The sequence below is a fragment of the Mercurialis annua genome, linkage group LG6 (genome assembly GCF_937616625.2).
Source record: "Mercurialis annua linkage group LG6, ddMerAnnu1.2, whole genome shotgun sequence".
NCBI lineage: Eukaryota > Viridiplantae > Streptophyta > Magnoliopsida > Malpighiales > Euphorbiaceae > Mercurialis > Mercurialis annua.
The window spans coordinates 35,658,500-35,673,057 of record NC_065575.1 but is presented as its reverse complement, the minus strand read 5'-3'; the positions used below and the strand labels follow the sequence as shown (position 1 = coordinate 35,673,057).

At 36.3% G+C, this 14,558-nt stretch overlaps 1 protein-coding gene across 1 annotated transcript; it reads left to right on the top strand.

Annotated features, from left to right (window-relative positions):
• The first annotated feature begins 4,790 nt into the window (after positions 1-4,790).
• On the top strand, positions 4,791-6,159 carry LOC126653888 (uncharacterized). The gene is made up of 2 exons (XM_050347879.2): positions 4,791-5,149; positions 5,896-6,159. Exons 1-2 carry the CDS (start codon positions 4,840-4,842, stop codon positions 5,907-5,909), a joined length of 324 nt encoding a protein of 107 aa, XP_050203836.1. The 5' UTR covers positions 4,791-4,839; the 3' UTR covers positions 5,910-6,159.
• The last annotated feature ends 8,399 nt before the right edge of the window (positions 6,160-14,558 follow it).

Sequence of the window (14,558 nt, the reverse complement as noted above, 5' to 3'; positions counted from 1 at the left end):
TAGAAAAGATTGGGGGTTTACCTCTAGTGTTGGTTCCTCCTCAAAAGACATGAGGCACAAGTTGGCATCATGGTGGCTATCACCATCCGATTGAGAATCACCATCCCAAAAAGTCTTGGAACCCCCCTTTGAACTCTTCCTTGAAGAGGAGGATCTACCATGATTTCCATTTCCCTTCATCTTGAGCTCATTTACTCTCTTTGTGAGCCTCAAGATTTCTTCCTCATTGCTTTCCTCCTTGTTATCTTCTACAATGGCACTTGTTGAAGCCTTGAAAGCAATGCCTTTCTCCTTTGCCATTTCGGCTTGAATGAGTTTGATGTAGGACATCTCATGAAGAAGAAGCTTCCCAATCAACTCATCCGTCCTCAAGGTAGATAAATCATGAGTTTCAATGATGGCGGTAGTCTTAGGTTGCCATAGAAGAATAGGAAGGGATCTTAGGATTTTACCATTGATTTCATTTAGCTTGAAGAATTTCCCAAGTTGCTCAAGACTATGAACAATCTTAAGAAGCCTTGATGTCATCATCCCCACATCTTCATTTGGCAAGCCCTTGAAGCCTTCATACTCACCAAGAAGCAACTCAAGCTTCTTACCCTTGACTTGTTGTGTACCTTCATAGTAGCTCTCAAGAGTCTCCCACATTTGCTTGGCACAATTCAAGTGTTGAATTCTACCTTGTTCTTCTCTAGAGATTGAGGAGAGGAGAGTAGTAATGGCTTTTCTATTCATGCCATTCTCCTTGACTTGCTCTATAGACCAATCTTGTCTCTTCAAAAGAGCTCCATTTTTGTCACATGGAGGTGTCCATCCCCTTAGAAATACACTCCATAGATCAACCCCTTGCATATCAAGATAATTTTCCATCATATATTTCCAAACTTTGTAATTTGAACCATCAAGAAAAGGTTTGAGAGTGATGAAAAAATTTTCGGTTGCCATTTTTGATCGAAAGCTCTAGCAATTAAGCGAAAAGAAGAGCACCTCGCTCTGATACCAATTGAAATACTATATGGGTTATAAGGCAAACCGGTTTTTGATTTGTGAATCGGAAATTTAAATTCTTTAAAGCGGAAAAGAGAATTTAAAGACACAAGAGATTTAGAGTGGTTCGGATCAACTCACGATCCTACTCCACTACTCAATCTAAGATTGAGATTTTAGAATCCACTAAATGGGATTGTGCTTTATAGATAAGCACCAACTTTACAAAGAGATTTCTTAGAGATAATCTCAAACTCACAATTGATTTTTCAAGGATAATCAAGAACCTACAAGGGTTGAGTTTTTCCAAAGCTAAACTCTAACTCACAATGATTAGGAGTTTCCAAGATTACTCCAAAACTACAACAAAACTAAGTGATTAAAATTGTATGTTTGTTGTTTCAAGGTGTGTAAATCATTAACCTTGAGACATTGCAAATGGGTTTATATTTATACCCAAAGCAATCCCCACAAAAGCTAGAAACAACAAAATAGCTTTTGCAAAAACTGGCTCGGTCGCGCCCGTGATGTACCCATCGCGCCCGTGATTCATGATGAAGACAGAATCTTCAAACGGCTAGTGCCATGTGTCAACACATCATTGGGGGGTTCAGAAATATATCCGTTGAAACTTCAACGGTCTGATTTATCGCGCCCGAGATCCGTATGTCGCGCCCGTGATACTTATCGCGCCCGTGATCTTTGTGTTGCGCCCGTGATACCTCCAACGGTCACTTAGGGTTTCAGCAGATATGAATATCGCGCCCGTGATTAACTTTGTAGCGCCCGCGATATGCTACTGGACAGCTTGAGGATCAAAAACTCGATTCTCGCTAGAAAGCTCCGAATCGACTTCCGATTGCTCCTATGAGGTCCTATACACTAATAAGCAATATTAGAACCCTCATAGTTGATTGTCAAAGTCAAAACAAAGGAGTTTGAAAGGACAATAGTCCAACAATCTCCCCCTTTTTGAGTTTGACAATCAACATGCTAAAATGGCTAAGTTAAGTAAGAGTCAAATTAATTTTGGCTCCCCCTTACTTTATGCACATAAGATAAAGCAAAATTTAAGGCATAAGCAAGAAAAATTTGGAGATACTTAGCAAATTTAAGCATAAGCATAGAGATTTCTCCCCCTTTGTCAAGCACAAAAAGAATTAAAGCATGTATAAAACATTTTAGGAGAATAAGATTTGAAAAAAGATTCTCCCCCTCAAAACAACAATTTTGGAGAACATGGCATAGAAATTGATACAAATGATACCTATGTTGCCATTTTCCAAAAGCTTCCTTTGATCATCCACCTCATTATGAGGTATGTGTGTCGAGTTATGAAATTTTGAAGTTGACAGTTGTGCAGCAGAAAATGGTGTGCGAACGCACACCACTGTACGAGCCCTGCGTGATCATTTTTGGGTTCCAGTAGCTGAAACAAGAGGTGTGCGAACGCACAAGTCAAATTGTGCGAACGCACACCACCGAAAAGTCACAAAAGCTCATTTAAACCTTGCCACATCACTTGAATTCACTTAAACCTGAGGACAACTTTGAAATTACACATGGGTCCAAGCCAAAACCCTTCCCTTAGCCGAAAGACATATATATACATATATATATATATATATATTGCGCTTTACAACAAAAAAAGGTCAATCATTCTTAGTTTAGACTACAAATCCTAGAATAATTTATTTTTAGTTTTATCTTAGTTTTAAAATTAGAATTTCAGCAAAGCAACTGTAATTGGAGCGAGGAACGAAAACACCTAAATTATTCGAGAGATTGATTTTGTTTGTATTCTTCTGACCATGATCACTTGTATTAATTGTATTGTTGATTTTATGTTCATATATAGCTAAACCCATCGTTGGGGATTCTTAATCGGATTTATGTCTATTTAAATGAATTTAATTTATGGGTTATCGTCTCTACTATGTTTTAATTATTGCTCTTAATAATTAGTCTAAATTGATCACTTAACATATGCCATGTGTTTTAGTTTTCACTCGAGAGAGTAAAATTGGAATAGACCAATATAATTAAGAACGTAGAAGTTAATTGCGTGAGAGAAAATTAACGAGTGCATGTTCTTAGGATTTACTTTATGAACATTAATTGATTAGAAATTTAGGTTAATCGTTTTACGAGAGTGAATAATTAGCCTATTCCTAGTTTGTTATTTGTTTTTGCCTGCAATTAATCGAGAGAGAATTCTAGGTGCTTCTGACTAGCCTGAATCTTAGTAAAACAATCCAATACATAACCCCAATTGAATAAACAGCGTAATGAAAGTTAATAATCTCTGCTTTTTCTATACTTGTTAAAACTGCAATCTAATTACATATTTAGTTTACTTTACTTCCAATAGTTTAATTTTTTCTTTTAATTTACTTATTCAATGCAAAAATATTTATTCAACTATTCAAATTGAGTCTCCTAATTGGTTGTATCAAGAAGCTTTCTCTGTGGGTATGATATCCGGACTTCACAATCTGTATTACAAGTTGGCATATGTACGCTTGCGTATTTTAACCAACATTAGTTTGATGTGTTTAGAAAGCATGTTTAGGAGTTTTTGTTGTTTTTTGCCATAAACTGCTAAAATTCTTATTTTTAGTATAATCATCTCTCTTAGTGGATATGTCTGACGACTCAGGAAGAAGAATATTTTATTGCTAAAAATATGGATTATTGCAAAGAATTTCCTTGCAAAACTAATTAGAAGCATGTTTAGGGCTGTTTAATATGATTTGTACAACATATCTAGATTTTATTCAATTTCGTTTCTTAAAATGCATGCTAGGTAAAGTTTTCCATGTTTATATGTTCTTAGTGTTTTTGCCATGTTAGCTTTAAAATCAGCTTAAAAATGCATGTTTAGGATGGTTAATTCATGTTTAGACATCATAGTTTAAGTTAATTATGTTCTTGAATGTTTTCCTTGTTCGTTTTTACGCGTTTTAAGTTTTCTTGCATGAAAATCCGAGCCAAAACGATGGATCCACATCCCTGCCTCGAACCGCTGCCGCCATACGGACTGTCGCTGCCTCCGATGCACATTGCCGCCTCCGGTAGTGTATAGTGTCGCCGCCAGCACTGTCAGTTGCGCCGTGTTCTTCATTTTTCCAGAACCCATAATCAATTCCCAGATCTTCCAAACCTCAATTCAAACTCATTTTGATGTTTCCGAGTTCATTTGAACTCGCAATTCGGCCCCCTTTAAGCCCATGTGTAAAATATTAGTTGTAGGACATGTTTTTAATATGTAATTGGGTCTGTCCCACGTTATTTTGTCCGGTCTTTCTGTCCGACATATGATAATTTTACCCATAAACGAGTAAGATTATCTAGTCGGTAGAAAAGGCATCTCTAGCTGAGTTAGGTGACGATTCCATATTTTTTCAAATCTTTCCAGAATAGAGGCCAGCCATAAGTCTGGGCGAGCAGCTCCCCAACCCCGCTCCGCTCATAGTAATGTTTGTATATGCTTTTAAACATTCATCATTTTAATTATATTTTACATTATAAAATTTAATAAATAATTTTTAATAAATACTCTTATCAAATTTTTATCTAGAAAATTATATTATTTTCATTTTAAAAAATATATTTTTATAATAATTAAAAAATCTTATCTAATCCGTTTGAACTGGTTTAACCACGAGTTTCCTGTGAAGCCGGTTTGTTGTCCGGTCCGATTTTAAAAACATGAGTTACAACTTACAACAGTAATGACTTTGAACACAGGGTACCCTCCAAGTCTTTCTACTCTCTCTATAAATAGGTATCCTAAATGATCATCATAGTTGATACAATAAAGCAGAAAATAAAGAAAAAACTATTGAAAATATGAATTCAATTAGGTCCTTTATTGTACTACTCATCGCCGTGTTAAGCATAAGTGAGATTATGACAGCTTGTGCTGGTCCTAATGCTGCCCAGTGCAAACAAGAGAGAACCCTCGACCTTAATGCTTGCAAGCCAGTCATATACCAGAAGCCGCCGTCGGCAGAGTGTTGCCACCGTATCAGAGTTTCACACGCCGAATGTTTTTGCCCTCTTATGACCCCTAAACTAGTTAAACTTCTTAACGTTACAAAAGTCATTGGAATCATTGAAGGTTGTGGTCGGAGAGTTCCTCGACATTTCAAGTGTGGAAGTAAGCTCCTTTTCTTATTTATTTGACTAACATTTCCGTTTAATCTTGGTTTTTTGGTGAAAAAAATACAAACTTTAATACTTCTAGCAATCAAATTTGCAAAAACATTTAAATAATTTTGAGTTTTTTACAAGTTCTTGTGGTTTTAATATAGGCTTAAAACCACCCATCTTGAACTTTGTTTTTGTTTATACCGTGACCTAAAAAAAATTCATTTATACCCTGACGTATGTGTTTATGTTTCACCTTTATCCCAAATTTAAAAAAAAAAAGATGATTTATTGAAAACAACTAAATATAAGGAATATTTTATACTTTTTTCTATTAAAAAAATACAAAGAAATACTTCATCTTTAAAAATATTCAAAAGTAAGGATTATTTAACACTTTTTTCTAAATAAAAAGAGGTTAATTTAGTGTTTCGGGGTAGAGGTGAAACATAAACACATACGTCAGGGTATAAATGAATTTTTTCTTAGGTCAGGGTATAAACGAAAAAAATGTTCAAGGTAGGTGGTTTTTAAGTGATTAAGTCTTTAATATATCATCATTTCAAAAAATATTGAACTTAACAAAATTAGCCATCAATTTGGTTATTATTGTAATTGAAAAATACAATTTAACCAAGTTTAAATTAATTTATAATAAATTATAAAATTTTGAATTTTTGTCAGGCGTTTAAGCTTTGCATAGTAACCTAACATTAATTTGCTTATCCTTTTTATTTTTCCGATCACTGCTTGTAGGTATCACAAGATGAAAGTTGAACTCGCTTGCTATTATCAGATGGGGTTTTTAATAATTTAATAAGGATGGTATCCGATGATTTTTGAATGAAATTCGTACGAGTCTGCCATTATGAATAAGTGTTTGACTATAATTTGTACTTAAATTGGCTTATGTTTATTTGCATCAATTCTGGATGTTGGTTACTTGGCTAATTAAAAACAGCCAATATAATCTTTATTGTTCAATTAATAAGAGCTGGTTCATTAGTATTGTTACTATACGATTTAGATTTTTTTTTTTTGAGGGATACGATTTAAATATTAATTTACTGTCTGATTTGTATGTTTTTTTTTTATATAAAAATGGTAATCGACTGTGTTAGTAGTTAGATAATTATACACACTGGCAGAGCCAGAACACAGCGGAAATTCAAATTAATTATGCTAGTGAATAACGTATTGTGCTAAATAATTATACCGAAAAAATTCCCAGGAAAGATTGGAGGGTCACGAGCGGACCACTTAAGTACCAACCTCCTAGACAGAATTCAACACGATATAACTAACTTCACAATAGGAAATTCCAACTAGCCTAATCGTTAGCGTCGAAAATAAAATTATGGACGGCAGAAACAAAGTGATAAATGACACCGAGAATTTTTAACGTGGTTCACCCAAAAAGCTGGATTACGTCCACGGGACAAAGTCCGAATAATTCTTCCACTATCAAAATAGCAGGCATACAAAGAGAGTAATTTTACAGAGAGATCTCACCAAAATAATGACACTCAAGTGTTTCCCGCACACCCGTAACCTCACTATTTTTATCTCTCAATTCTCTCACCCCTCACTCTTTAGAGAAAACGTTTCTCTAACTCGCCTATTAGTCCGAGACTAATAACTCTCACAAACTTGATTTGTGAAATTTTAGTGATATGAAACCTTATGCTCCTCCTTGCTATTTATAGGTAAGGAGGGGAGTAGCCTCCAAGTAATTTTGCTTGGAGCCTACTCCAAGTCAATTTACTTGGAGGCTACTCCAAGTAATTACTAATTTTTTTTTATTTTTTTTTTTTAACTAAATGTGGGCCCACATGTGGAGGGACCCACCAACAAATCTCCCCCTCCCGACTACATGGGAGGCACCACCATTCCGGCTGCCTGTCGACAATATTCAAACTTTCCCCGCGGAAGAGCTTTGGTTAACATGTCAGATCCATTTTCATCGGTATGGATCTTTTCCAGCTGTAGCAGTTTCATCTCCAGTACATCTCGAATCCAGTGATATCTCACATCAATATGTTTAGATCTTGAATGAAAGGAGGAATTCTTCCCGAGGTGAATAGTGCTTTGACTATCACAAAACAGCTCGTACTTCGTCTGGTGGAAACCAAGTTCACTTAAGAACTTCTTCATCCATAACAACTCTTTACAAGCTTCAGTTGCTGCAATAAACTCTGCTTCTGTTGTTGAGAGCGCAACACATTTCTGTAGTCTCGATTGCCATGACACGGCTCCCCCTGCAAATGAAATCAGATATCCTGATGTAGACTTTCTCGAGTCAACATCGCCAGCCATATCTGCATCTGTGTAGCCAACTAACACAGGTTCTCCATCTCCAAAAGATAGACACATTCTTGATGTACCTTGAAGGTATCTAAGAATCCATTTCACTGCAGCCCAATGTTCTTTTCCAGGATTTGAAAGGAACCGACTCACTACTCCAACCGAGTGAGCAATATCTGGCCGTGTACATACCATGGCATACATCAAGCTCCCAACTGCTGAAGCATATGGAACTCTTTCCATCTCCTCCTTCTCTTTCTTAGTAGAAGGGCACTGTTCAGAACTCAATCTAAAATGATTAGCAAGGGGGCAGCTAACCGCTTTAGCGTTATCCATATTGAACCTTTGAAGTACTTTCTGAATGTACTTCTCCTGTGATAACCATAGCTTCTTGGAGCCTCTATCTCTGGTTATCTTCATGCCTAGAATTTGCCTTGCCGAGCCCAAGTCTTTCATTGCAAAAGACTTGCTCAACTGCTTTTTCAAGTTGTTGATTCTTGAAATATTATGGCCAACAATAAACATGTCATCCACATAGAGCAGAAGTATAATAAAATCCTCATCAGAGAATTTCTGCACGAACACACAATGGTCTGAAGTAGTCTTCTTGTACCCTTGCTCCCCCATAACAGACTCAAACTTCTTGTACCATTGTCTCGGTGCTTGTTTTAAGCCATATAGACTTTTCTTCAACTTGCAGACGTACTGCTCTTTCCCCTTTTCTTCAAAACCCTCTGGCTGCTCCATGTATATCTCTTCCTCCAAATCACCATGAAGGAAGGCAGTCTTTACATCCATCTGCTCGATCTCCAGGTCGAGGCTTGCTGCTAACCCTAGCACTGTACGAATGGATGTCATTTTCACCACTGGTGAAAAAATCTCATCAAAGTCAATTCCATTTCTTTGGCCGAATCCCTTGACAACTAGTCTATGCTTTGAAACGTGGTTGGAGACCGTGTTCCTCATTCTTTATCCTGAACACCCACTTGTTCTTCAAAGCTCTCTTGCCTTTAGGCAACTTCACCTGCTTAAAAGTATTATTATCATGCAAGGATCTCGTCTCATCTTGCATGGCTTCAATCCATTTCTGCTTGTGTTCATCATCCATAGCTTCTTCAAAGCTCTCAAGTTCTCCCACGTCAGTTAATAACACATACTGATCTTCTGGGTATCTGGTAGATTGTTGTCGAACTCTATCAGATCTCCGCAGAACTGGAGAATCCACATCTGCTGGTGGTTGATGATGAGCACCATAGTCATCAGTATTACCTGGTTCATAATCAATGGGAGCATCTTGACCACCTATCCCCGGTTGGTCGCCTTCTTCATCTCCAACACGTCTATGAACCGTTGTTGGAGTAATCAATTCCAAGCCTGTTGAATCTCCATCGGATCCCTCAGAAACATTCTGAGTCTTTTTAATATCCTCAATGGTCTGACTTTCAACAAACACGGCATCACGGCTTCTGATAAGCCTCTTATGGACTGGATCGTAGAATCTATAGCCAAACTGATCTTGACCATAACCCACAAACACGCATTCTCGTGTCTTAGCATCAAGCTTGGACCTCTCGTCTTTGGGAATATGCACAAATGCTTTGCACCCAAACACCCGCAGATGACCATAGGAAACTTCTTTTCCCGTCCACACTCTCTCTGGAGTATCAGACTGTAGAGGGATACACGTTGAAAGGTTAAGCACATAAACTGCTGTCAGTAGAGCTTCACCCCAAAACACCTTAGGCAACTTTGCATGTGAGAGTAAACATCTAACTCTCTCCATCAAAGTCCTGTTCATCCTCTCAGCCAAACCATTCAACTGCGGCGTCTTAGGAGGTGTTGTTTGATGCCGAATACCATTATTTTTGCAATAAGCATCAAATGGTCCAATGTACTCTCCACCATTGTCTGTACGGATGCACTTCAGCTTCTTGCTGGTCTGTCTCTCCACCAGAGTTAAAAATTGCTTGAAAACTTCTAACACCTGGTCCTTCGTTTTCAAAAGATACACCCATGTCTTCCTTGAATGATCATCAATGAAAGTTACGAAGTATTGAGCACCACCAAGTGACTTTGGCATTGGTCCACACAAATCTGAGTGAATAAGATCTAAAACATTCTTCATTCGAGAAGGAGGGGAACTTTTGAAAGAAACTCTGTTCTGCTTCCCTGCCAGACAATCAGTACATTTCTCCAGATGGACTCGATCCAATCCATGCAACATATTTCTTTTGGCCAATATCGACATTCCTTTCTCACTCATGTGACCGAGTCGTCTATGCCACAACTCAACTATATCATCATTCTCCACTGTATTGACATCGTCATGGGAGAGCTTCGCCTGCATCATGTATAGTTTTGAATGTCGTTTTCCCTGGCCACCACCAATGAACCTTTGGTAAGCTTCCATTGGCCATTGAAGAAGGTGCTGCAAAAACCTTCATCATCCAGATTTCCTGCCGAGATTAAATTCAGGCGCATATCTGGGACATGCCTGACATCCTTCAGGACTAATTGCGTACCATTCTCTGTTTCCAGAGAGACATCACCTTTGCCTACGACTTTTACAAAGTTCTCATTTCCCATTCTTACAATTCCAAAATTGCCTGATGTATTAGATGAGAAGAATTCCCTTCGAGATGAAGCATGAATGGTAGCTCCAGTGTCAATCACCCAACTCGTCTCGTGGATTGCAAGATTGACAATATCTTCATCATGGACTACGTTGAACTCCCCGACAACATTTGCTTGTTCATCATCACTGCTGTCATTTTTCCTCACATCTTTGCCTTTGTTCTTTTCTTGGTCTTGCTTCAACTTTCGACAGAACATTTTGATGTGGCCCTTCTTCTTGCAGTAATGGCACTCAGTATTGGCATATTTGTTTGACTTTCCTCTGCTTTTGTGTCTGGTTTTTGAACCCCTAGCTTCACTCCTCCCTCTAGATTCTGCAACAAAAACATCTGACTGTGATGAAGAAGAACCTTGTGATCTTCGTCTACTCTCTTCATTCAGGATGCCACTTTTCACGGCTTCCAAATTTACTACTCCATTTGGTGCAGAATTTGTTAGTGAAATCTTCAAAGTCTCCCAAGACTCTGGTAGAGAGGCAAGCACGAGGAGAGCGAGCACCTCATCGTCAAACTTTATGCTCATACTTGATAACTGGTCCACAATCCCTTGAATTGCATTCAGGTGATCAGCTATAGAAGTCCCTTCCCGATATTTTATCTGAATTAATTTTGTCAGATAAAATAATTTGTTGTTGCCGGTTTTCGACGCGTACAGCTCCTCAAGCTTCTTCCATAATGTCTGAGCATGAGTCTCATTACAAATGTTGTTGTACACATTATCCTCGACGAACTGTCGAATGTAACCACACACCTGCTCATGCTCGAATGCCCATTCTTCATCCGTTTTTCCTTCGGGTTTATTCGTTGAAAACACCGGTAAATGCAGTTTCGTCACAAATAGGAGATCTTTCATCTTATTTCTCCATATGTGGTAATTTGTGCCATTTAAACTGACCATCTTGCCAGTCTTTGCCTCCATATTTTCGACAAGTGTCCAGTACTATAAATATATCTAATTATTTTCTGATGTGGAGGATCCACTATCTAGTGGCAACCACAGAGCATACGATAAATAGATATATAAAAACTCAAACCGGCTCCGATACCAGTTGTTGGGTGGCACAGCGGAAATTCAAATTAATTATGCTAGTGAATAACGTATTGTGCTAAATAATTATACCGGAAAAATTCCCAGAAAAGATTGGAGGGTCACGAGCGGACCACTTAAGTACCAACCTCCTAGACAGAATTCAACACGATATAACTAACTTCACAATAGGAAATTCCAACTAGCCTAATCGTTAGCGTCGAAAATAAAATTATGGACGGCAGAAACAAAGTGATAAATGACACCGAGAATTTTTAACGTGGTTCACCCAAAAAGCTGGATTACGTCCACGGGACAAAGTCCGAATAATTCTTCCACTATCAAAATAGCAAGCATACAAAGAGAGTAATTTTACAGAGAGATCTCACCAAAATAATGACACTCAAGTGTTTCCCGCACACCCGTAACCTCACTATTTTTATCTCTCAATTCTCTCACCCCTCACTCTTTAGAGAAAACGTTTCTCTAACTCGCCTATTAGTCCGAGACTAATAACTCTCACAAACTTGATTTGTGAAATTTTAGTGATATGAAACCTTATGCTCCTCCTTGCTATTTATAGGCAAGGAGGGGAGTAGCCTCCAAGTAATTTTGCTTGGAGCCTACTCCAAGTCAATTTACTTGGAGGCTACTCCAAGTAATTACTAATTTTTTTTTTATTTTTTTTTTTAACTAAATGTGGGCCCACATGTGGAGGGACTCACCAACACAATTCTGGATGTTGGTTAGTTGGCTAATTAAAAACAGCCAATATAATCTTTATTGTTCAATTAATAAGAGCTGGTTCATTAGTATTGTTACTATACGATTTAGATTTTTTTTTTTTGAGGGATACGATTTAAATATTAATTTACTGTCTGATTTGTATGTTTTTTTTTTGATAAAAATGGTAATCGACTGTGTTAGTAGTTAGATAATTATACACACTGGCAGAGCCAGAATGTTTTCCAAACCGGGCTAAAACACATGCAATTAATCAAAATCAATACGTATTCTTTTTTATTACAAAAGGTGTTTAAATTTATTTGGTGTTCTAATAATAAATTTAACTATAATCTAAATTGATTCATTTTAATCGTTTTTTATCAAGTTAGTTTCTAACATATTACATAAAAAATCCACTCAAAATTCATCAGTTATTAATAAAATAAAATGAAAATAATTAAAAGATATGTATTGTAGTTTAGGTAGCATGAAAACGGATACAGAAAAATAGCATTTTTTTTACAAACGAAACATGGAGAAAACGTGCAAATAATTAAAATTTAATGTTTTTTAAGAGTTTTTTGACAACTATTTAAATTTTATTATTTACCGAAACGGCTCGAAATGTTTCGTATGAGTTTACAAGAGTTTTTGGTTTTCGAAACATTTTCGAAACAGAAAACGTGATTTTGTCGAAATTCCCGTGCTTTCTAGGCTGTAGTCTAATCGATTCTTTAGTTTCCCATGGGTAAATCAATTTAAATGACCTAAAATTATAATTTTATACAATTATTATATAAATAAATAAATTAAATTAATTTATACAAACAAAATACATGAAATAATTTACAAAAAATCGGAGGTGGGTGGATCGATTTTGGAAGGAAAAAAAACTAGAAGATTATTGAATTTAGTAATTTTTAATTGAGGAGAAATTTAAATACAAAAATTGAAAATTTGATTAAAAATAGAGACATTATATTAAAAAATTTGATTAAAAATTTAAAGATTGATAAACAATTAATAGAAAATTTTTCATTCCTCTAAAAAAAGAACTGATGAAATGGGATAGAGAATTAGTTTGTCTATTTCAGCTGTTGTTTCAATTTCTTTATTGAAACAGGCCTTTTATTTTTTAGGTTTATAAAAGGCCAAAACTACATCGTTTTGGCTTTTAAAAAATTGAAAAAAGGGGTCAAACGACACTCTTTAAAAACCTAAAAAAAAGACGATGGACGCATCTTCTTCTTCCTCGCAACAGCTCAACTGCCAGGTGAAACCAGCCATGGCTGAAGCTTCAAGCCCATCTCTGATGCTCAAATCTGGTCTCGGTCCTTCCACTTTCCGACGGCAGCCCGGACTTGAGCCTACCCGAGGTTAAGGTTAGTTTCGCCCCTGATTATACAACACAATTGTTGCGACATGTCATTCGTACAACACACTAGTGTGTTAGCCATATGTGGAATATTTATCACAAATGTTCATTGACTTGTTGTAAAAATGATGTGCGTAACGCTTATATATGAACATTTTTTTGGTACATCCATGAGGTTTTTTGAACATGTCTTAACTATGAGACGATGCCTTTAAATCTTCTACATTCAGACTTATCCCCACCCAAGTAGCATAGGTCTCTTGTGGGAGGCAGATTCTGACCCCAAATTTCAAACGGATGTATACATGAGTACAGTTCAAACCCGAGACCTCTCTTAAACTAGGAGAGCGCCTTACCAACTCACATGCGCCTTAGGGTTTAACAGTTATACATGATAAACACTTGTTAGTAGTTAGATATTTAATGCTAACACATTATTTATAGGGCTCCACATGTGTCTTTTTAGAGATTTAATCTCTTAAAGTGTGGTTGTGAAACTTGAATCCAAAATTTCTATTTTATGGGAGAGAGGTCCCACCACCAGGCTACACCATCTAGTTGTCTGGCTTGTATATGGTGGGTAATTAAATACTTAGAGAAAATTAGAAAAATACTCTTTTTAAAAATAATATAATTTTCTACTTCAATAAAAAAATATAAAAAATACCTCACTCTTTTAATATTTTTTTACCGCAAGACATGTTTTTATTATTATAATACCTATTTTTTATTATTTTTTTAGACTAAACATTTTTATAAGACCCAACCACCACCTGTTACTTTTTCTCTTTCTTTCTCCCTTTTTTCTCTGTTTTTTCTTTTTTTTCACTATTTTTATTTTCTTCTTCTTTGTTATTTCACCGCCCTCGCTCCTTCATCGCTCCGTCGTCGCTCCTTTTTAATAACCTAAATTTTTAAGGTATTATGTATAATCCCACGAGGTAGAATCGTGAAAATTAAGATCGAGAATGTTGGGTTAAGATGGAATAATAAAAATTTAGACTAAAGCGAGTCTATCAGAGTCATCGTAAAATAATAATTTAAATGAAAAATTATTACACGATAAATTTGATTTAAGTGGGATAAAAAAAGAAAGGAAATATAACAAAATAAATGAATTGGAAGGTCCGAACTAATAATTTTCACACCAAGGTCCGTAAATATTATTATTAAATGATCGTCAAAGTTTTGTAAATTGACGAAATCGTTTTAAAGGTACGCTCGACGATTAAGTAAGGATATGGGTTAAAGTATAATTTAGCCATTTGAGTTAAAATGGAATTCTAGCCAAAAATGATACAAAGTAGAGATAGAATATAAATCCTGAGTAATAATTTTCACGACAGCGATCGTG